This window comes from Dipodomys spectabilis, unplaced genomic scaffold (genome assembly GCF_019054845.1).
Source record: "Dipodomys spectabilis isolate Male_0828 unplaced genomic scaffold, ASM1905484v1 ptg000075l, whole genome shotgun sequence".
Taxonomy (NCBI): Eukaryota; Metazoa; Chordata; class Mammalia; order Rodentia; family Heteromyidae; genus Dipodomys; species Dipodomys spectabilis.
In genome coordinates, this window is record NW_024870752.1 from 1,020,799 (window position 1) to 1,042,965 (window position 22,167).

Genomic DNA, 22,167 nt, shown 5'->3' on the forward strand with positions numbered 1-22,167 from the left:
TGACCAAACTGACAGGAAACTTAAGCTTCTCCACTTATTGACATATAGCAAATAACTTGGAGAAGGTAAGTTGTAGGAGTCTAAAAAGCTTGGTAGAGTTAAAACAAAAGGAATTGTTTTGTCACTTGAACAATGAAGTGTTATGTCTTTGTTACTTTGTTTCCAACTTGACATTTAAAAGAACTATTTCTGTTGCTTTTAGTGGCATTTATTTTCAACTGGCTTGGATTTTGTTTATCCTTCTGTATCACCAATACCATAGCTGGAAGGTATGGTGCTATCTGTGGATTTGGCCTTTCATTGATTAAATGGATCCTTATTGTCCGGGTAAGTGTCTTGAAAGCGTTCACTTTCCTTATCAGAGATGCAAAAGTGAAATTTTCTATGTGGGTTGTAAATGTTCGCTTTATGCACATGTGTTCAACCAATTACAGACTCCCACTTCTACATTTAAAGTAGTCCTTGTGGTATGAGCAATTTATAACTTACGTTTAGGAAAGTATTATTATTAGTATAGCAGGAAAAAAAAACCCTTCATAATCAAGAAGTTTGAGTTTGTCTCACCTTTTTTCTCTCTGTGTTTTCACCTTAAGTTATTTCATTGTTCCAAGTTTTGGGTTTTCCAATAGCTGTCTCACAGGGTTTTATGACATATGGGAAGTAAAGCATATTGCCCAGTTACAGCAATGTACCCAGTAAATCATGGACTCTACTACTGTGATATAATTCAAGGATTCCTAAAATCAAATGAAAAAAAAAAACCTTGTATTTAGTAAATTATTATGAACTTAAGTAACATTCAGGTCTCAAAAGGAAAGGCCTGTAAAGTAACTAAACTTATCCCTGTTCTTCTACGTTCCTTCTGCCTTTCCTGCTGCTGTTAGAAATTACCTGTGCCCACTTCTTACTAATTACAAGATAATGTGGAGGGAGACAATGAAGTGTCCTTTATTTTTCCTTGTCTCAGCAACTTTTCTAGCTCTGAAATTGTTTTCTGGAACAATGGTAAGGAATGAGTACCCTTAATATAGTCATCCCCTACCTCTTGAAGGTCTCTTTTAGGCTGTTTTTTTTTTTTTTTTTTTTTTTTTACTTCCTCCTTCCATTCCTCCCCCTTTTCCTCCCTCCTTTCCTTTTTAAAAAATCAGGGTCTCTCTATGTAACCCAGGCTGTCCTTGAACTCTTGATCATTCTGCCTTTGCACAGTACCACGATTCCAGGCTTGGGCTTCTTTTTACAAACTTTTCTTCCTTGTTTTTATTTGTTTGTGTACCTTTTGTTTGTTTGCTTGTTTTTTTATAAGACCTAGGAGAATGATTGAGTTTATTGTTTTAATAGGTCTTCTGAAAAGTTATATATACGTTTTATAAATGCTATTTATATAATTAACAAGTTACAGTCATAGAATCTACAAATTACATCTAAACATTGATTTTTATTGAAATCAGCTAATTCCTTGCAAACTTTTTCTGAGAATGGTAAGTCTAATAATGTGTCAACTTCTCAAAAATGCTTCAAATGCTTTGGTAATTCCTTTGTATTATAAATTCACTAAAATGATTCATATATTAATAAACAAATATTAATAGTTTGGGAATGATACATTTATTTACTCTCTTAAAATTTAGAACTTCCAGGCTGGGAAGGTGGCTTAATGGTAGAGTGCTTGCCTCGCATGCATGAGTCCCTGGGTTCAATTCCTCAGCACCACATAAACAGAAAAAGTTGTGGCATTGTTGTTCAAGTGGTAGAGCGCTAGCCTTGAGCTGAAAAGCTGAGAGACAGTACCCAGGCCCAGAGTTCAAGCCCCATGCCTGACCAAAAAAAAAAATTAGAACTTCCCAGGGTTTCAGTAGTTTTATCAGAATCTTTTACTAGTTCAGACCATGTTACAGGTTTTGGTTATCAATTAATTGATTCTTGGTTGATATTTGTACACAGATTTTTTTTTTTTTTTTTGGTCCGGTCATGGGGCTTGAACTCTGGGCCTGGGCACTGTCCCTTAGCTCTTCAGCTCAAGACTAGCGCTCTACCACTTGAGCCACAGCGCCACTTCCGGCTTTTTTCTGTTTTTGCTTATGTGGTGCTGAGGAATGGAACCCAGGGCCTCGAGCATGCAAGGCAAGTGCTCTACCACTGAGCCACTTTCCCAGCCCCTGTACACAGATTTTTTTAATCTGAGTAATTATAAGTAATGCCCTCAGAGTAGCCTCTCATTTGAATTTTATTTAAAAATTAGATGTATAATGAATTTTCACAAGAGTAAATCTGCTAAAGAAAAAAATCACAAATATTAGCATTATGTAAATGCTTTAAATAGTAAGCATTTCTGTTATTATTAAAATGATAAATTTTTCATCTTTTATGGAAATTCTTAAGAATTTTAAAATAAATTATTTCAGATTCAAGTGCAAACCTACATTTAATAAAATCATTTTTAGCTAAATGATTCAATACGAACATCAGTAGAAACAGTTCTATAAGCTTTTAGTAGTTGTAGAGTAGGTTATATGAAGCACTTAAAAAGTGATTATTTAGGACATTTTTTAGGTGCTGAGTAAGTAGGGAAGAAATAGGAAAAATAATACCAGAAATAACTTTGAAGAAAACAAGACTAATTTTTTCAAAAACCTTTTCAAATGAATAAAAGTGCAATATCTGGAGTCTAACCAAGGAAAAGATACTGTGTCCTATGCCATCAGACTCTGTCTTCCATGGGCCTGTTCATTTCCTATATCACACAGAATTCAAGACTGTCTGCCATGGCCACTAATAGGAAGTGTTGAAATCCCACTTCAAGGTTCATTTAGCTGTTGTCAGCTCACTTGTTGGGAACTGAATACTAAGGCATCTAGTTTGAAAATAAAAAGACTCTAATGAGTTGGGGGTCTTTATGTTTCTAATATTTTTGGCAATGGTTAACAGTAGGGGGTGTACAGAAGGTCAAAAGCTCTTCTTTTCATAGGTCACCACAACATCCCCATCTGGTAAGATTAAACTAATGTGGCTTTTGGTGTTAATATCCAAAGCAGCAGGTTGCTGTAGCGTATTTGGGATAATAGTTGTGGCTTTGAGAGATTAAAAAAAAGACTGATGTGAACTCTTTGAGAAAATGCTTGTTACTGATACATAGCATTTACTTTGCTTTCTTGTGAGCAGTTAAAAATTTTTTGTTTATAAACCATTTTACATATGTTTGCCATTGCATACAGATTTTTCTTAGTTACACATGCGCATCATTATTTCTTATTTTTCCTTTGTGCTGTTTTTAAATAATAGAGATTATTTGAGGTAGATTATAATTCTCAGTTAGGCATACACATTTGAATAACATATTTATATTTACTTCATAGTTTTCTGATTATTTTACTGGATATTTCAATGGACAATACTGGCTTTGGTGGATATTTCTGATACTTGGTAAGTTTATTGTATGTGCATTTCAGTTTAATTTAACTTTGGTATTTCCTAAAATTATAAAATATAAATAGGTTGTTAGAACTTGGGTGGAAATAACTTTTCTGCTATGATATTCCTATATTCAAATATCTGTCTTGGTTTTTCAATTAATTCTGTGTAGCCCCCCAGATTTCTTTGATTCAAAATCCAGAGATGGTAAAGATAAAGAATCTGTGGTTCATGTTTCATTTTTACAATGATCCTAGAAAATGGGAGAATAGAGTAGTTTGGGCGTTTTATCTGTTCTCTTTTATTTTTGAATCTTGGAAGCATGCTTTATACTTTGGAAATGTGCCTGATATTAATCATTAATCAGTCAGCATAGGGAAGGCTTCATACCTAATGGTCATTGTACTTCTATTTAGTTGTCTTTTCATTAACACGGATGAACTTGATGGATTTTTAGTAAGTACATATAATAACTAATCTTAAAATCATATACTTTGACTCCATAGTTCAAATCTGGTTCATGTATTCATGATTCCACTAAAAATCATAACATTTCAGTAGGTGGCACTGTTCTCTGAGTTTTTATTTACTAATACTATTGGATCTTTAGGACTTTGGGGAAGTAAATTATTAGAAGTCAGTTAAGTGACTAAATTCTTTAATAATTACAGTGAACTTATTTTAATATTGTGAGATATTTGAGGAAGCAGTCTTAAATAAAGGTTAATTTAAGCCAATTTTATATTGTTGTGTTCTGGCTGCCTAAATAGTGTATTGTCTTTGAGTTTCTTACTTGAAGTGAAAAAATATGATGTAGTACATGTTTAAGTGTAATGAGTATATTTGCTTATGTGTACATTGTTTATAGACTGGAGAAATCTTAAGGAAGGTAACTATGGGCAGAGTAGAATGCAGGGGACAAGTCCCAATTCCCAGAGTCACAATCTTGTTAGCATTTATGTCGGAAGGTTTGAAAATTAAATCAGTTATAAGAATGTTTTAAATGCTTAGAAGAAGGCTGAGCACATTGTAAATTGTTGGGAAGCAATGGACCCTGAGTAATTAGGTTTAGATATGAAATTGGCTTCTTTTAGAAAATTCCTGAGCAGAACAAAATGTCTTAGAAACAGCAGCCTCACAGACAAAAGAAGAATCTCACAAATACTTTTGGCTTACATTTTTCAACAATATTTCTGCGTTTAGAAAACACTGTTATCTCTGAACAGCATCTGGCAGGAAAGAAGGGTAGAAGTCAAAGATAGCAATAAATAAAAGGAGTTGGGATATGGAAAATACACGGGATGGGATTTAGCTTCAGTTTAGGCCCTTGGTTCAATTATTTGCATATTTCTCTGTCTTACCTCTCTAGTCTATTACACACATGCTTTCTTTAAGTCTTGGTATTTCTTGTCTTGTAGTGTGGGGGTGGGCAAATTTGGTATTGGATATTGTATTTTAAATTCATTAATACTTTCATTTTTAGTGAAAGAAAGTACACTCACTTATCTTCTGTCCCTATCCCCTCATTTTCTAGTTAAAAATTTACTGGAGTTAATGTTTCTTATTTCAAATGTTAATGATTTTTTAATTACCTAGTTTTTTTTTAATCTGCAGCTTTGAAGCATTTCACAGGCATTGTGTTTGTGATTATTAAAAATGCCTGTTATATAAGCTGGGTCCTGGTGGCTCACACCTGTAATCCTAGCTACTCAGGAGGCTGAGAGCCGAGGATCACTGTGGCGTTGTGGCTCAAGTGGTAGGACACTAGCCTTGAGCTGAAGAGCTGAAGGACAGTGCCTAGGTCCAGAGTTCAAGCCCTACAACCACTACCACCACCAAAAATGGATATTCTTTAAAACAAAGTTTTAAATTGTATTATTGTATAAGCAATCACAGTCTTCTAAGGTTTCCTTCCTGAGTCTGTCTCCATTTTTATCATGTATTATTCTTTCATTATTACTTAAAATAATTCATAGTAAAAATCTGTATAACACATATATCTTCAAATACAGATGAAACATACTTAATAGTGCTAGTCAGATTTGTTGATTTTTCCTTCATCTTAACAACTATATACATACATTCAGTAGAATTTGTTTTTTTTTTTTTTTTGGGTCCAGTCGTGGGGCCTGAACTCTGGACCTGGGCGCTATCCCTCAGCTCTTAAGCTCAAGGCTAGCGCTCTACCACTTGAGCCACAGCGCCACTTCCGGCTTTTTTTTCTTTTTGCTTATGTGGTGCTGAGGAATCGAACCCAGGGCCTCAGGCATGCAAGGCAAGCACTCTACCACTGAGCCACCTTCCCAGCCCTTCACTAGAATTTTTTATAAATAATATGCCTTTATTTGCTTAGTAGTTATATTAAAAAGTTTGATAAAAATAATTTTTTTGGATTCAAACTCAAGACACTTTTGCTCATTGGCTAGTGCTTTACCAACTGAACAATGCCTCCAACCCCAAAGGATTGGTTATTTCTTCTTTTTCTTTTTTCCTTTTTAATTTTTTTTTTATTAAAATGATTTCTATGAGTGGATCAGTTTACAAGCATTGATAACTTTGCTACTTAAAGTGTTATAACAAATTGTATTTTGATATAATTTTTGATTTTCAAAGCTGAATTTAATTTTGGTACATGTAACATTAAGAAATTAAATGGATGTGACCAGTAACATTTAATTTTATTATACCTTATATTTTATTTATTTATATATTACATTATTATATTTCCTTATGATAGATTAACTATAATGAGAAAAGATCAAAAGTGCCTTACCTATAAATTTCTACTTTAATGTACTCATGATCTCTTTGTGTAAGATATAATATATCTGTATTATTTGAATTTTCTCAGGACTACTTCTTTTCTTCAGAGGATTTGTTAATTATTTAAAAGTTAGAAACATGTCTGAAAGTATGGCAGCTGCTCATAGAACAAGATACTTCTTCTTATTATAGAGGTAAGAAAATATTCACTTATTGTCTGCTTATTCCTTTATATATTCCCATTTACTAGATTTATGTTAAATGTTTAAAATATACATTTTACTCAGTGTATTTATTTTATATTAGTAATAGCTTATTGAAATTTAATTATTCTCAAGCTTTTTAGATACTTTTTAGATCTTTAAAGCAGAGTTTCATTAATTTAATTTTTACAATACATAATGAACTATTATTTTTTGTTTTTATTTTCGAAATATTTAAGATTGAACTAGAGTCTTGCATGTGTTAGGCAGACACTCTACCACTGAGCTGTATCCTTAGTTCTTGATTTTGTGAGATAAGGGTCTAGTTTATAGAGCTAATAACTCTGGCTTCTTTTGAACTCAGTATCCTTCTGTCTCTTCCTCTATAGTGCTGGATTACACATGTGTACTATCATACCCTGCTATGACTTTAAATCATAAAGTTTCTTTAGAAGACTTGGTCACAGGATATATTTGATGTAATCACTAGCACAAAATTTGAAGACACTGAAGAACTAACAAAGTATCCTACTTACAGAGAAGGGACGAGGGTTTTTTGTTTATTTTTTGTTTTTGTGTTTTGGTGCTAGTTCTGAGGCTTGAACTCAGGGCCCAGGCACTGTCCCTGAACATTTTTGGTCAAGAGTAGCACTCTGCCACTTGAGCCACAGCTCCACTTTGAGCATTTTGCTGGTTCATTGGAGATAAGAGTCTCATGGATTTCCTCCCAGGCCTGTCTTTGAACCATGATCCTTAGATTGCAGCATCTTGAGTAGCTAGGATTACAAGTGTGAGCCACCAGTACCCAGGCTGGGATAAGTTATTATTTCCTTTTTTTTTTTTTGCAAAAATCTGTTTGACATCCAATTCTAGATATCTGGTGAATAAACCCACAGTGCTAGGCATGGTGACACATATCTGTGATCCCAGAGACTTGGAAGTAAAGAACATTATGGTCCAAGACAAGCCTAGGTAAAAGTGAGACCCTATCTGAAAAAATGCTTTAAAAAGGAAAGAAAAGAAAAACTGAGAAAAGACAAGACAAAAGTTTGAGTGGGTGGGGTAACTAAAGTGGTACCATTTACCTAATAGAAAGCACAAGGCCCTGACTTTAGCTCTAGTACTGTACTTAAATATAACAAATGCACAACAGACAAAACAAAACCCCATAAAGTATGTGATTGGAAAGCAATTTGCAATCATTTTAACAATCTAATTCAAGGAGTAACATTTGTAGGAAGAAAATAGTTCCATATTGTTTTTCTAATTTGTGTCATATTGTCACATTTTTGTTTCCTTAATGTTTGTCATAAAGAAATAAGCAGGGGCTGGGAAGGTGGCTTAGTGGTAGAGTGCTTGCCTTGCATACATGAGGCCCTGGGTTCTATTCCTCAGCACCAGATAAGTAGAAAAAGCTGAAAGTGGTACTATGGCTCAGGTGGTAGAGCGCAAGCCTTGAGCTGAAGAGCTGTCCCTCAGCCCAAATTTCAGGCCCAACGACCGACAAAAAAAAAAAAAAAAAAGAATTATAATGATCACCTCCTTGTACTATTAATGTATGTTAATAAACTACTGAAACCACTAAAGAAATAAATAGAAACTGTAGTTTCTGTGTACAGTCATTATAGCACTCAGGAGTACCTCACAGAGACCACATATCTCTACTCTGTTCTGAATTAAAAGCAAGATACTTCATATGTAGAAATGACTATTGAAGTATTTGAACTCATATGCAAAATGTCTACATTTAATTTTTGAGTGTAGAACTAAAAAGACAAGGTGTTATGAGATATTAGGGCTAAGTATAATCAGCACTCAACCATGTGTTGAAGAATATTTGAAAAAGCAAATTACAGACATACTGCCATTATTTCCTAAACAATATATTATTACAACCCTTTACATAGCATTTAAATTATATTATTTAATAGAGATAATTTAAAGTGTACAGTATGTACAGTAGGATGAGTTGGTTATATGCAGATTCAATACTTTTTTATATTAGACTCCTATCAGTCATGGCATTTGGCCTCTGAGGAAAGTCCAGGAACAATCCCTTATGAGTACTGACAGAGATAATTGTTTTCTATAAACAAATTATGTAGCTTGTGATTTGAGTACTTAAACTTTATAACTTATATGTCTTATTGATAAGCATATATAGTTTACTTGTTTTTGTTGACTAGCACAATGAGTACAACTGCATTTCCAGATTGTATTAAAGCAGAGTCTGAGGAGGGAAAAATGTTTAAATATTCCATAAAATCATCCTACTCCCAGAAGATGTTACTTTTTTTAATCAATAAAATGTCCTTTCAAGCAGTGGCCTTAAAAGTTTGTGTTAGTGATAAAATGCAAAATAATATTAATAATTTGAATAGTATTCTGTGAGTAGTGTGATTGATTACTTTATATGCATTTTAAAGACTCCATCTAAAATACAATGTAAATATTTTCTAGATGACTTCTCTAGAAGCTTTATGATTTAGAATATATTCTGATATATGCTATTCATTATATGAAAACATTACATATCTAGCATAATGCTGTAATAAAATGCTTTTACTATGATTTATAAATGCAACTAAATACATTTTAAGACTAATTCTTCCTTTGTCTCTAGACTACATCAACCCAACATTCCTTTCTTATGCCAATGTGAAATTTCCATATCATCTGTAAACCTACAACTTTAATAGGATAGAAGACTACTACTAATAAAAGAAAAATTAGTGAAGAAAAGATGGAGCTTCAAAATTGAATGGCAGGGTGGTTTTTTGTTTACAAGCCATTTCTGTTCATTCCTTTGTATTTCATTTGTTTTGCACATTTGCATATGTGCCTATTTAAAATATTTGCATATACTTGAAAGAAATCGTAAAGTTGTAGCAGTAAAGTCCAGTCACATTTGGTTAATCAGTGTTTGCGATAATTGAAAGAGCTGAGTGATAAACAGTCTTCCAGCACGTAAATGCCAGTGGCTTCTGACTTGATGGTTAGTATAATAAAAGCAACATTATTAATCTTGTCATATGCTTTAGTTTCCAGCTCTTAGATTCATCTAATAATTCTATATATGAATTATCCTTTGATTATATATAAAGTTTATTAATACCTGCAGTGCTGATTATTAGAATGGATTTGTCATATTTTTGAACATGATGTTATTTAGTCAGGTTCCTTCTGTAAATAACCATGCATAAATTCCTTTTTACATCGTTTTCTTAGAAATTGTGTCTAGATATCTGTTCATTAATTTTAAATTAAGTGAACTAATATGTACAGAAACTTTGAGTGTTATTCAAATTTTAAGTCGGAAAATTTTAAGATGTGGATATAACAAATGTCCTTTATTAAATATAAAAAGATTTAAGGGGCATATTAGTTTTAGGGAAGCTTGGTTGTTAGTATTACTCATTTTTAAAGATTCAGGAAGGTATTGAATTTGATATTTATTTCATTTAAGACAGTTTAAAAAAATTAATTATCCAAATAAGATATTCTAAGTTACATTTGTCTTTTAAAAAGCCAATAAAAATATCTTTCAATGCCACTGTAATTTTTTCTTTAGATACTTAATTTGTTAAGCTTAGCAAATAAAGTCTTGTTCTGTTACTTTATGATTGTCGAATTAATTTGTAAAAGTCATAACCTGAATTTGAGATGCGACACACCTCTTTTTAGATTATGGCAACATCTCTGTGGAATTTGGGGGCAGTGGCTGTGTGTGCATGCATAAGCACGCATGTGCGTGTGTGTGTGTATATGTGTGTGTGTGTGCATGTGCAGAGAATTCATAACTATCCCAGCTGGACTCTGCTTATATTCATAAGTTGTTACATCGTGCACATCATTTAAAATCTCATACATTTGACTTTAATATTGTCTTTGCTTTTGATTGTCAACATTAAAAATAATAGAAATTATGTTACTGTTTAAACTTATTTAATAAGCTATACAGTAAAACAAAATTGTTTACTAGACACTGATTACCACTAAATGGTACATTCAGGGCCGTTTTTTCATTTTTAAAAAATAAAATATTATGCTTTGTTATCTCTTTTGTATTTCTTTATATTTTCTATTTTCAGTGTCTTTGATGAACAAAACAGTTTTGTTTGCTAGTGGAGTCTTCTGTATTTTGCTTTTAATTTGCTATCCTACTTAGAATTTTTGTTGTTGATTGAAGTATCTTTTTTACATTATTTGAAGTAAAGCATGCAGTAAAGAAAGCAAAATATTAAATTTAACTACCTATTTGGAAATCTATAATAGCAAGAATTTTCATGTCCTACTAACATATACAAACTACTGCTGGTCTTTTTCTACTTGGTTCATTTATTTTTACATGAGATGAAGCCTTGATATATGGTTATTTAAACTAAGATGAAAAACTCACTTATCAAACATCAGTTTATTAATATTTCATTTTCCTTTTTATAGCATTTATACTTGGTCTGAATATAAATGTGCCACTTTTGATCCAGCACTAAAACTTTACAGTTCGGTTTTTGTTGACTTTCCTTTGTAAGTCTCTGAGGTTCAAGTATACCTGTTATGTAAACCTCTTTAATTAGGATAGCTCAGTAATAACCTTAAATATCATCATGCAAGAAGAGGCACCAAAATGTTACTTTCAAAATTTAGCATTCCTTTTCAGACTTATATAATCTCTGCTTATTTCATTTCCTGTTAAGCCTAATCACCTTTGCATTCTGACTTAAAGCTTGAAAATCAAAACACATATTGGGCTGTCTAAACCTTTTTGAATAAATGTGAACTAGGACTTGGAAGTTAATGTAAAAGAATATTATGTAATTCTATTGTATTTAAGCTAATCATGGCAAAGAATCCATTTTATGTAGTTTCACAATAAACTTTTTATTTTTTATTTTTGATGCAGGTCCTGGGGCTTGAACTCACAGGGCCCGGGCTCTGGCTGTCCCTGAGCTTCTTTTGCTCAAGATTAGCTCTCTACCACTTGACCACAGCTTCTCTTCCAGCTTTTTTGGTAGTTTGGAGATAAGGGTCTCACAGACTTTCCTGTCTGGAACCTTGATCCTCAGATCACAGCCTCCTAACTAGCTGGGATTACAGGCATGAGCCACCAGTACTGGGCTGTACAATAAACTTTTATGGCAAAAATGTATTTTTCTATTTAGTGAATTCAGGATGGATTTTTACCAATTTATTTAAAATAGAAATTCTATTACAGTAAGTTAAATTGAATCTCCTAGCTTAATAATAATTTAATAACTTAATCCCTAGCCACCAGCCTATTATTTCTACCCTATAATGTATATCCCAGTTTTGTCATGTCTTTGATTGAAATACTTTATAAATATCATTTTCAACCAAATCTTATTATAGAAAAGTATTGTCTAGAACATCCAATTTAATCTAGAATATCCAATCCAAAATTGACTCTAGACTTTTCCTTTGTCCTACCAGTATTAACTGTTTGGAAAAAGCAAAAAAGACATGACACTTAATCTGATACCTTGCTCAGGCAGGTGGCCATATATCTTGAGTTTGCATACTACAGTCTTGTTTTTTCCTACTTTCTCAGCTTAGTGTTTCTTCTCACTCTAAGTGATGCCCTAACTTGGAGGACAAGTTATTTGATCACCCTAAATTTAATTGTTCACTGTGCTGAGAAGTGGCTATCTTACCTCACTATTCTTAAAAGAAGAAACTGGGATCCTTAACTAGCAGGAGCCAGTTACTGTTGTCACATTCTTTGCTAGCTAATAATTTGTAAAAGAGTCATGGCAATTTATTTTTTGTTGGTCCTGGGGCCTGAACTCTGGGTCTGTGCGCTGTCCTCAACTCTTCAGCTCAAGGCTAGCACTCTACCACTTGAATCACAGTGCCACTTCCAGTTTTGTCTGCTTACATAGTGCTGAGGAATCGAACCCAGGGCTTCATGCATGCAAGGCAAGCACTCTACCACTGAACCACCTTCCCAGCCCAAATTTTGAAGAATCTTTCACTTCAATGATCTCAGCTGGTGCTTAGGAAACAGTGGAGTTTTTTTTTTTTTTTGGCCATAGGACTTGAACTCAGAGCCTGGGCTCTGTCCCTGGGCTCTTTTGCTCAAGGCTAGTGCTCTACCACATGGAGCCATAATGGCTTTTCTGGTATTTTGGTGGTTAATTGGTGAAGAGTTTCACAGATTTTTCTTGCCAGGTTGGCTTGGAACTGGGATCCACAGATCCCAGCCTTCTGAGTAGCTAGAATTACAGGCATGAGCCACCAACACCTGCCTAACAGTGTTTTTTTTAAAAAATGTTTTGACTGCTTTGAGATATAATTTTAATTGCTTCTTATTTTATTCAAATAGTCTTGTGAAGTATTAGTACACGATTATTTTTAATATCTTATTCTTGATCAAGGTTCAATTATAAAATAATATGTCAGTAATATTCTATTATTTTAGGAAGGCCCTTGCCCGTATATAAACATGCTGGTATATATATTACTTAGTAAAATTGAATAGATGTGGAAATATCAAGATGTGATGCATTCTTTTGAAAATCAGTTTAATAGGGGTGAAGAAAATCAGTACATTATATACACGAGTATGTGTATAATGTTTTTATTAGAAGATACATTTCAGTTTTATTTTAATAAATGTAAAAAAAAAAGACAGGTTTTTGAAAATGTGTTCAATTCCTCCTTTGCAGAGGATCAGTGGTCACTTGTTATACCTGACTATGGGCTTTTGTTTTGGGACTAGATGAGCTAAAGTACAGAACCTGGAAGTAAATGTTTCATCATTCTCAGAAAGAAAAGGTTAATTTTTGATTCAGTATATTTTTTGCTTTGTTTTCAGATTAAACCTCATTGTTTTTGCTTTTGCTTCTATAAATATTGATCTGATTTTTTAAATTGTGAAAATAATATACAGAGGGGTTACAATTACATGGGCAAGATAATGAGTACATTTCTTATCAAGCATTGTAGCCTCCTCCTTTGTTTCCCCTTCCCATCCTCCCCCCACCCCTCCATCCAACCCTCCCCCCCCCACCAAAGTTGTAAAGTTCATTTTCGACATAACGACCTGTACATCTCATTGTTGCAGTGGGTCCACCTGTATTCCTGTTTAAACGATTTGGTTTTCCCCTTCCCCTCCACAAATTATACCGACATCAAATACAGTGAAAGCGCAGGGGTTATACTGTGGGGGAGGGACATACAAAGCAACAAAGAAATAATCTTATAAATGTGTTAGAAACAATCGCATGAAAGAAAAAAGACATTTGAATACATATTGACCTGATTTTTTATGAAAACCATTAAAAAATCCAATAACTAAATAGTGAAGACAAAATATTACTCCTTAACCACTGAGATGCCAGCAAGCCAAAATACACTTCCAGTTCACTAAATGCTACACTAAATGCTCCTCTCTTCACACTTGCAAAGAACCACTTTATCAATGTCCCACTCCTTTTGTGTGTATTCATTTTAATTAAATCAGTACTTTACATCAGTGACTCAAAAGAGAGATAGTTTCTTCCCTTTAAAAGTGTTAGTAGAGTACAGTGAATTCAGCAAGTAAATCAGAAGCTTATCCAAAGCTGGCTGGAATGTGGAGGATAGCCATTGCCTTTAGGATATAGAAAGTTAGAAAGTACAACAGCATATGTGTACATTCCTTGTGTGGACGTATATAGTATTTTTCCATCAAATTTAGGTTTTTCAGCCATCTTATTTCTGGCAAAATGGTTTAGCTATATGACCTTTATGATTTGGGCTGTAAATTTTAGTTTCCACATTACTCATTTAGAGAGGTGACCTACATATACTACCAAGCGCTCTATTAGAGGGAGAGGGGAGGAAGAGATTATAGAGGAGGAAGATGGGAAAAGAAATCAGTGAGATTTTTGTTCTAGGTCTTATCAATGGATAGGATGGTGCTTACCCATGTGAGTTGGGGTGGGCCTTTTACCCAGCCTACTGATTGAAATGCTAACCCCTTTGGAAGTACCCCTAAAAACACAATTTAGAATGATTTTGGAGCATCTAGACGTTCTTTAGTTCAGTCAAATCACAAAAAATAACCCTCAAGCCGGTCGCCGGTGGCTCATGCCTGTCATCCTAGTAACTGAGGAGGCTGAGAGCTGAGGATCGCAGTTTAGAGCCAGCCCTGGCAGGAAAGTCCGTGAAACTCATCTCCAATAAACCACCAAAAACCAGAAGTGGTGCTGTAGCTCAAGTGGTAGAGTGCTAGCCTTGAGCTGAAGAGCTGAAAGACAGTGCTCAGGCCCAGAGTTCAAGCCCCACGACCGACAAAAACAGAAAAACTCAAATCCCCCCTTCCTAAATTCTTCCCAAGCTCAACAGTCTTGGCATCTGAAGCTGCAGCAGGACTTCAATAAATGTGTGTTGTGTAGTGGGAGATGTGTATTGTGAGCTTGTTCTGAGGTTGGTTTTAACATTCTGACACCTCACATCTGCAGTAGCAAAATGTGGCTCACAATGACATGGAGAATCTTTGACTTTAAGTATCAAAGGTGCTTATAATAATACTTTTTTCCTTAGAAGTGACAACCTAGATATTTCAAGCCATTGGAAGCCACCATCATGAAGGAACCAGTCTACTGGGCACCAGTGGCTCACACCCACAAACCCTAGATACTCAAGAGACAGATCTTGTGGTTCAAAGGAAGCCTAGGTCAGAAAAGTCCTGAGATTCCCTAATAGCCAGCAAATAGCAGGACTAGAAGCATGACTCAAATAGGAGAGCACCAGCCAAGCAAGCAAGCTGAGTAAACATGAGGGCCTGTTTTCAAACCCAGGTACTGGCAAAAAAAAAAAAGAAAAAAAAAGTCCCAAGTCAAACTCTTTGCACTTGTTTTATTGACAATGCACTATGGTGGTAGGGTGTAAGTAGTGAGTAAGTAGTGACTTATCATTCATTTTTTTTATTTTCCAGTTGTGAGTCACACAGAGACTTAAGTTCCTGATTGTTTCTGGGCTTAGTGGAAATGTCAGAAAGCTGACAGAAATGCTACGCACCCTGATCACCAATAGCTCTGTCAAGGGAAGTATGTGCCATTGTCAACTCTTTGCTTAGCATAACAAAAAAGGAGCAAGGTCAGGTACAAGAGGCTTTCCCTTTTCCAACAATCCAGCACTCAAATGCATCATTTCGTTTTTTATTTTCAAAAATGAACTTACACTTGTTTCTTTTGAACTAAGGAGAGTTCTGGGTAAGGACCTTGCTATTCCTAGCCACTGGAATCTCCCAGTCTACTTCCACCTGTCCTATGGCCTTGAAACTTGCCCTATGGCCTTGAGACAAGGGGAAAGTCTTGCACCAATACTTCCCTGGACTTCATTTGTAATGATCATCACAACTTGTGTGCTGCTCAACCCTCTGAGTATGACTTAGAAATACATTTCCCTCACTCCAAACTCTAGTCCCTCAAAGACTGTTTTTGCTCAGAGAAGAATCAAAGAAGAAAAATATAATAAGTAGGTAATAGGCAAGTAGATGGATGGATAGGTAGATGATAGACAAATTGATAGCTGTTAGGGTTCCAGATGTTTGATGCTGAACACAAGGGAGCTATATGTGAAAAGCATATTACTATTTGAATCTACTTATTAAAACTAATTACTCTTCTTGGTTTCTTATTTCTCTCTTCCTTTTTCATTTTCCTTTGCGCTTCTATTTCCCTTACTGCTCTTCCTTTTCATTCCCTCTCTAGATCTCTTTCTCATTTTCCATTTTCCATTGTGTTCTTATTTCTCTTACAGCTCTTCTTTCATATTCTCTGTCTTTCTTTGTCCTTGTCTTTCTCCTCCCCTCCCCTCCCTTTCCTCCAGTTACTTCTCCTTACATCTTTCACCAGTTTTTGCCAACATAATTTTACTCTATCATTATGTGAAGTCAGGAGTGCAGTGCAAATAAAATGTGTTCTAGAGAATTTAGTCATGTCACACTGGCACATCTTTGGGAAATGTTTCTCATCTCAGGTGTCTGCGCTTTCCCTTTTCCTTTCCTTTCCTTTCCTTTCCCCTTTCCTTTCCTTTCCTTTCTTCTCTTTTTAAAGTTTTAATGTACTGTTGGAATAGGATGGGAAGTTTCTCCCCCACTTTTGATGTTTCCTCAATGTGGAGGGAATGTAATTAGTGAAACTCCTGACCTCCCTTCACCTCTTTATTAGCTCTTTCCCCAAGGGAGTCATTTATTTGATGGGTAAATTTGAAATGTAAATATCTGGGTATGCTCTGCTCAGCTTCCCTTCTTACTCTGGGGAGCTCACAGCTCACAGGATTTTCAGTTGTTCTCTGTTTTCCAGAGCACTCTCTGCCTGAGGAAGTTGGTCCCAGTTGTCATAGGGAACCAGGGTGTACAATTCTGGGATACATTTAACTAAGCTGTTTCCTCCCATCTAGTTTCATGAGTAATGAAGTTGATATTTTAGTTCTCCATATGGAACTGCCTTGTTTCATTGCATGCTTATAGATATCAGGTGGGAAAGAAAGGTACTATATTAGGATCCTCAGAGATTCACAATCTACAATATAGTAGGCATGCTGTTGACTAGCTGTCCCATCAGCAACCTTCTCTACAGATGCCTCAGATGTATGATGATTTTTTTTTCAGGGCCAGAGCATTCTCCTTTAGATTTTTCAATCAAGGTTGATATTCAGTCACTTGAGTCACACCTCCACTTCTGGCATTTTGCTGGCTAATTAAAGGTAAAACTTCCATGAAATTTTTTCTGGATTAGCTTTGAACCTTAATCCTCAGATCTCAGCCTATTTTGATTACAGGTGGAAGCCACCAGCACCAGACTTGATTGTTACAATTCTTGTACTGGAAGTCGTCTACAGGAGGATTTCCCTCTGGTAGGATCTTCAGACCTTGCCTTGACTTGTAAGAAGACTCAGAAGCGTCTTCAACGAGTTATATTCTCAAAAGTAATTAAATGTCTTCTACAATGCTTTAACAAATTGGACCAACAACAAATTGGACTTCTTATTTGTGTAATTTCTGCGCTCCCCTTGATTTAAGATGCCTAATAGTCCATCTGATCCTCAGTGTCATTCACTGTGTCATTATTCATGCCAGCTGCTTAGTGCTGGATCCTTATTGCAACTTCCAGCCTTGTAAAGAAGGGGATTTGAGTTTGGTCCTCTTTTCCTGTATTTTAGGCCTGCCTTTATAAATGCATAGTTGTTTCTGTTTTCTGCTTCTCTTCTATAGAGGATTTTGGCAACTAGTCCAGTTATGTGTCCTTTGGATCTTTGTATTCCCATTGATTATGTGTGTAATACTTCTCAAAATTTAGTAATTATGAAGTACAATGGATCTGCAAGAAAGGGTGAAAAGAAAAAGGCACATATGGAAAGGAAGGCATATTGTGTGGGCATAGAGTATTTCTAGCAACCACTATGAGGAACATACTCCATGCAGACTATTACAGTATCAGGATTAAAGTCTCATGCTTTTCCAAGTCCTACACAGAAATCCTGGGGGTGGAAGTATATTCAAACAAAAGCAAGCCATATAGTGTACAAGGACCTGGAACTAGTAACAATATAAGAAGAGAAGGCAGATCAGAAACACGGACTCACTCTCTCTCTAGAACTTCCTGGTTTCTTTTGTTTTCTCTCTGTTTGATTAATTGTCTTTCCTTTGACAAATTTGTTGCTTTGGTTTATTCCACTTGGGCCAGCCTTCTGAGAGCCACTGTCTCCAAATGCATAGCTCAGTCTTCTGTTTGACTTGCTATTGTGAACTTGATGGAACCTGATTTTGAAATCTCTCTAAATCCCAATCACAAAGTCCTAGGGGATAGAGTTTAATGTGTCTCTTTGATGATGATGGGTAAGTTGTGCTTGTCCATAGTGCTATCCAGAGAAAAAAACAATATAATATCTGAACCATGATGGGGCAGATTATTGTGTAAAGTTTGGCAGAAAATGATTGGCTTCTTTACTACACGGCAGGCCCCTGGACATGACCAAGTTGGAAGTATCCATCTTACCAAGAATGGGCTTTCCAGAACTCACTTAAAAGCAAAATATTTCAACTGAAAATCAGAACTTGAAGGTAAAATGGCTTTTTTCATAATGGTATATTTTCATTATATTCTAGGTAGAATAAGATTGGTTGAAAGATTTCGAGTGACAACTTCTGGTTCTAGAAAGATGGAGTACAAATATTCTTCTTGTTTTCCACTAAGGACAACTCAAAAACCTAGCCATGATATGTAAAATGAGCACAGGAAGATACTGGAAGAAAGAGAGATGGCAGTAAACTGACTGAGGAATAATTCCAGGGTGAGTTCCTTCATATTTCTTTTGCCTCAGTTTTCCTGGACCTGTGTCAGTAAAAGGCAGTAACTCAGAAATATCTAAGGCCCAGACACAAAACGTCCCCTAACAAAACTCTGACCTGTCTATCCAAAGGACCAGAAAACAGGGAGACATGCAAGGCAAAAAGCCTTTATTCAGTAAACAATCTACCAATGGCAAAACAACACAGAGACCATGGTCTCAGCCCCATTTCTGCCAGCAGAGTGGGATCCTAGAGTTCTCTACTTGACTGGTTTTTGCAAGGCAGTCCCTCAGCCCCCTTCTAGGATTAGAAAGCCAAGTGGATCTTGAACTTGGAGACAGTGCTTAGTAGGGAGTTAGAACTTCCTGCCATTTTGAAATCTCTGCCTATAAAACAGGTACTCCCTTTTACAATAACACACCTCTTAAACGAATGCTTTTAGTTGTTCTTTTCAGAAGCAGAATGAGATCCTATTTTCTTTTTGAATCAAGAGGAGTTCTGGGCAAAGACCTTGCTATCCTGTTGACACCCCTTCCCCAGTGACTCTCCCTCCACAATGTGAATGGAGATGGTGCAGGGAGCCAGAATTCCTTTCTTCCTTGGCAGGAAGAAGAGATTTGGAAGTAGGAGGCTCATGCTTCCATTTGGCACTGCCACAGACTCCCTCATCCTGCTGGAGAAAGCCAGTTAAAACAGAAGGATCAAACAGTATCAGAGTCTTACAATATGAAAGGACCAAGTGACCTTAAAAAAACAAAACCACTCATCACAAGCATTTCCATTATGCAACTATTAAAAATATAAATCAGGAGAAATATCAATAAATGCTCATGTGACAGTGTTTAATCTTACAAATGACTTAGATTAGTGGGAAATGTACGAGATTGTAGTTACTGGCTATTAATTTCAATCTCAAAAGTCTTGCCAGAGATGAGTACACAAAACTTTACGAATATTGTGCACTGAGCCTGACATTGTGATAAATATATATATATATATAAAATAGAGCCTTGTGAATGAAGCCTGGAAAGAGACTGACATGAAGGTAACAAAATCACCAAAACATGAACTAATGGCTTTGATTTATGGAATTAAAACATCAACTGTGAACTTGTTACAACGACGAGAAGTACAAGTTGTCATGTCGAAAATGAACTTTACAACTTTGGTGGTGGGGGGGAGAATTGGGTGGGGGAGCTGGGGGAGGCTGGGAAGGGATGTGAAGGGTAAACAAAGGAGGAGGCTGCAATGCTTGATAAGAAATGTACTCATTATCTTGCCCATGTAATTGTAACCCCTCTGTACAATATATTCACAATAAAAAATAAAAATTAAAAAAAATTAAAAAACATCAGATGCAATGAAACCCACATATTTGAATTTTTTCTTAAAATACTAGGAAAACAACATTCTCAGAGGGAGAAAAGTTTTTAGCTATTAATAGAGCAGGTTCTATGTTCTAAGGTATTTTGTTCTATTGCCCATTGAATTAAAATTTTTTAAATGCTTTTTACAAATTTTAAATCCTCAGCTAAGCCTCTAACACAAAGCAGGTGCTCAATAAATACCTGACTTGCATTCTTTTTCCTGTATCCAAAAGTGGCAGCAATATTGAGGATCTATAGCTAGTACAGCATAGGGAAGATTCTAATCTTGATAGTTTTGGTATTTAACATAGGCTTAGGCAGATGCTATTTTGAGCCTCTATTTTGTTTCATTCTGAAATTATAGTAAAAAAATGAATTAGATTATTCTTTTCAATACTATATATTTTAATTTTTACTTTAAAAATATGGATGGTGGGCTGGGAATGTAGCTTAGTGGCAGAATACTTGTCTCGCATATATGAATCCTAGGTTCACTTCCTCAGTACTACATAAACAGAAAAAGCCGGAAGTAGTGCTTTGGCTCAAGTGGTAGAGTGCTAGCTTTGAGCAAAAGAAGCCCAGGGGCAGTGCCCAGGCACTGTCAAGCCCTAGGACTGGCAAAATAAATCAATACATAAATAAAAATCTGGATGATGAGTCGGCTCTGTGTATTTATGAGGAGAGACAGAAAGAGAGAAAACAATGTCTTTCTGATATTCCACAGATGTTCTCACATATTTTGAAGAAATTTAATAGAAAGAAAGTCCTATCAAGTACTTAATTCATTTTGTATTCTCCTGTCCCAAGTCTGACATTCATTAACATCCACATTTCTGTAAGAATATGAAGAGTGATTTATTTGCTTTAAATTACTTGACCAAGTTTTCCTTCTCTTTACTCCTGAGAAGACAACAATGACTTGATATATTTACTTAAAGTTAGGTAATAACTGAGTGTTCATTGAATGGCTGGATGAACACATGAAGGAGAAATGGCCTTTCTATGCTACGGTTCTGCTCAAGGCTATGCCACCCAGGGTGGTCTATTAAACTTTCACTGCTGTTCTCAGGATCAAACTTCCTGAATTCACCATATAAAATTTTTTAATGAGTGCCCTATTTGCAAAACTCCCTTCCAGATTAGCAAATACAAGTTGATAGAGAAATTCAATTACTTTTTTTCTTATAACCTTTCCTTGTATATTCTCCTGTTGAATCTTATGAAAGTAGGAAACTATTTTGCTCTTTCTCTGTGTTTCTCAGCAGACTCAGCCAAAACAAATTTTAAAGAAGAAAATTATGAAAAAATATCCCATAGACACAAATAATCTAATTCACAATTCTAGTTTCATATTGTAACTTCAGAGTTAGTCAGTTAGGCACACTGATTTTTATTAAAAATAGTATCTGCTTTGTATAAAGTTTCTCATGATTTTAACTGTGAAGAAAAAGTTCTCATTGACCACTGTAGGCTACCTAATTATTGAAGGGAGGATAATGTGAGATAATGACACTGAAAACAATAAAAAGAAAAAAACAAAAGTTTTTTCAAGTTTCCATTTAAAGTAACAATTAGAACATATTAGTGACTGAGCCATTTTTAAGTTTATTTTACAAATAAAGGAAATACTTTATTCACTTGTCCACATAAAACAATAGCACTTTAATGTTTCCATATTTCCATTTATCCTTCTTCTTGAATTTATATCATTTATATGATAAGTTAAAATCTGGTTGAACAAGGACTAAATAGGAAAATATTACTATTTATCTAGTTATGTAGTAGATTAGCCATTATTACAATCTCCCAAATATATATGCTCATGATAAAGAATAGTCCAGTAAAACAGGATACCATTTCTTTTTGTTACTCTTCTGTAGATACTCTTCAAACACTGAGCCCCCCCAAACAAACAATGCAAGTGTAGTTTATATGTAATTTAAAAGCTACAATAAGGCTGTGAAGAAAAGTCATTCTTTTTCTATATGCTTTTTAAGGAATAAGAATAATTTTTAATGAGACACTAACCTGCTCTTATCCTTAAGAAATGTCAGTCCTGGGCTGGGAAGGTGGCTCAGTGGTAGAGTGCTTGCCTTGCGTGCATGAGACCCTGGGTTCGATTTCC

At 35.1% G+C, this 22,167-nt stretch overlaps 1 protein-coding gene and 1 long non-coding RNA gene across 2 annotated transcripts in view; both read left to right on the forward strand.

Moving 5' to 3' along the window:
• The window catches only part of Ndfip2 (Nedd4 family interacting protein 2), a 50,338-nt gene extending 40,344 nt beyond the window's left edge, over nucleotides 1-9,994 (forward strand). The window contains exons 5-8 of the mRNA XM_042682646.1: nucleotides 203-327; nucleotides 3,354-3,420; nucleotides 6,260-6,365; nucleotides 8,998-9,994. Coding sequence (XP_042538580.1) covers nucleotides 203-327; nucleotides 3,354-3,420; nucleotides 6,260-6,363 — 296 coding nt within the window. The 3' untranslated portion in view covers nucleotides 6,364-6,365; nucleotides 8,998-9,994. The remainder of the gene's footprint in view (nucleotides 1-202; nucleotides 328-3,353; nucleotides 3,421-6,259; nucleotides 6,366-8,997) is intronic.
• A 7,170-nt stretch (nucleotides 9,995-17,164) lies between these two features.
• On the forward strand, nucleotides 17,165-19,832 carry LOC122110179. Its single transcript, XR_006147843.1, has 3 exons — nucleotides 17,165-17,312; nucleotides 18,493-18,677; nucleotides 19,282-19,832. It is a non-coding gene; the product is annotated as an uncharacterized LOC122110179 (long non-coding RNA).
• The last annotated feature ends 2,335 nt before the right edge of the window (nucleotides 19,833-22,167 follow it).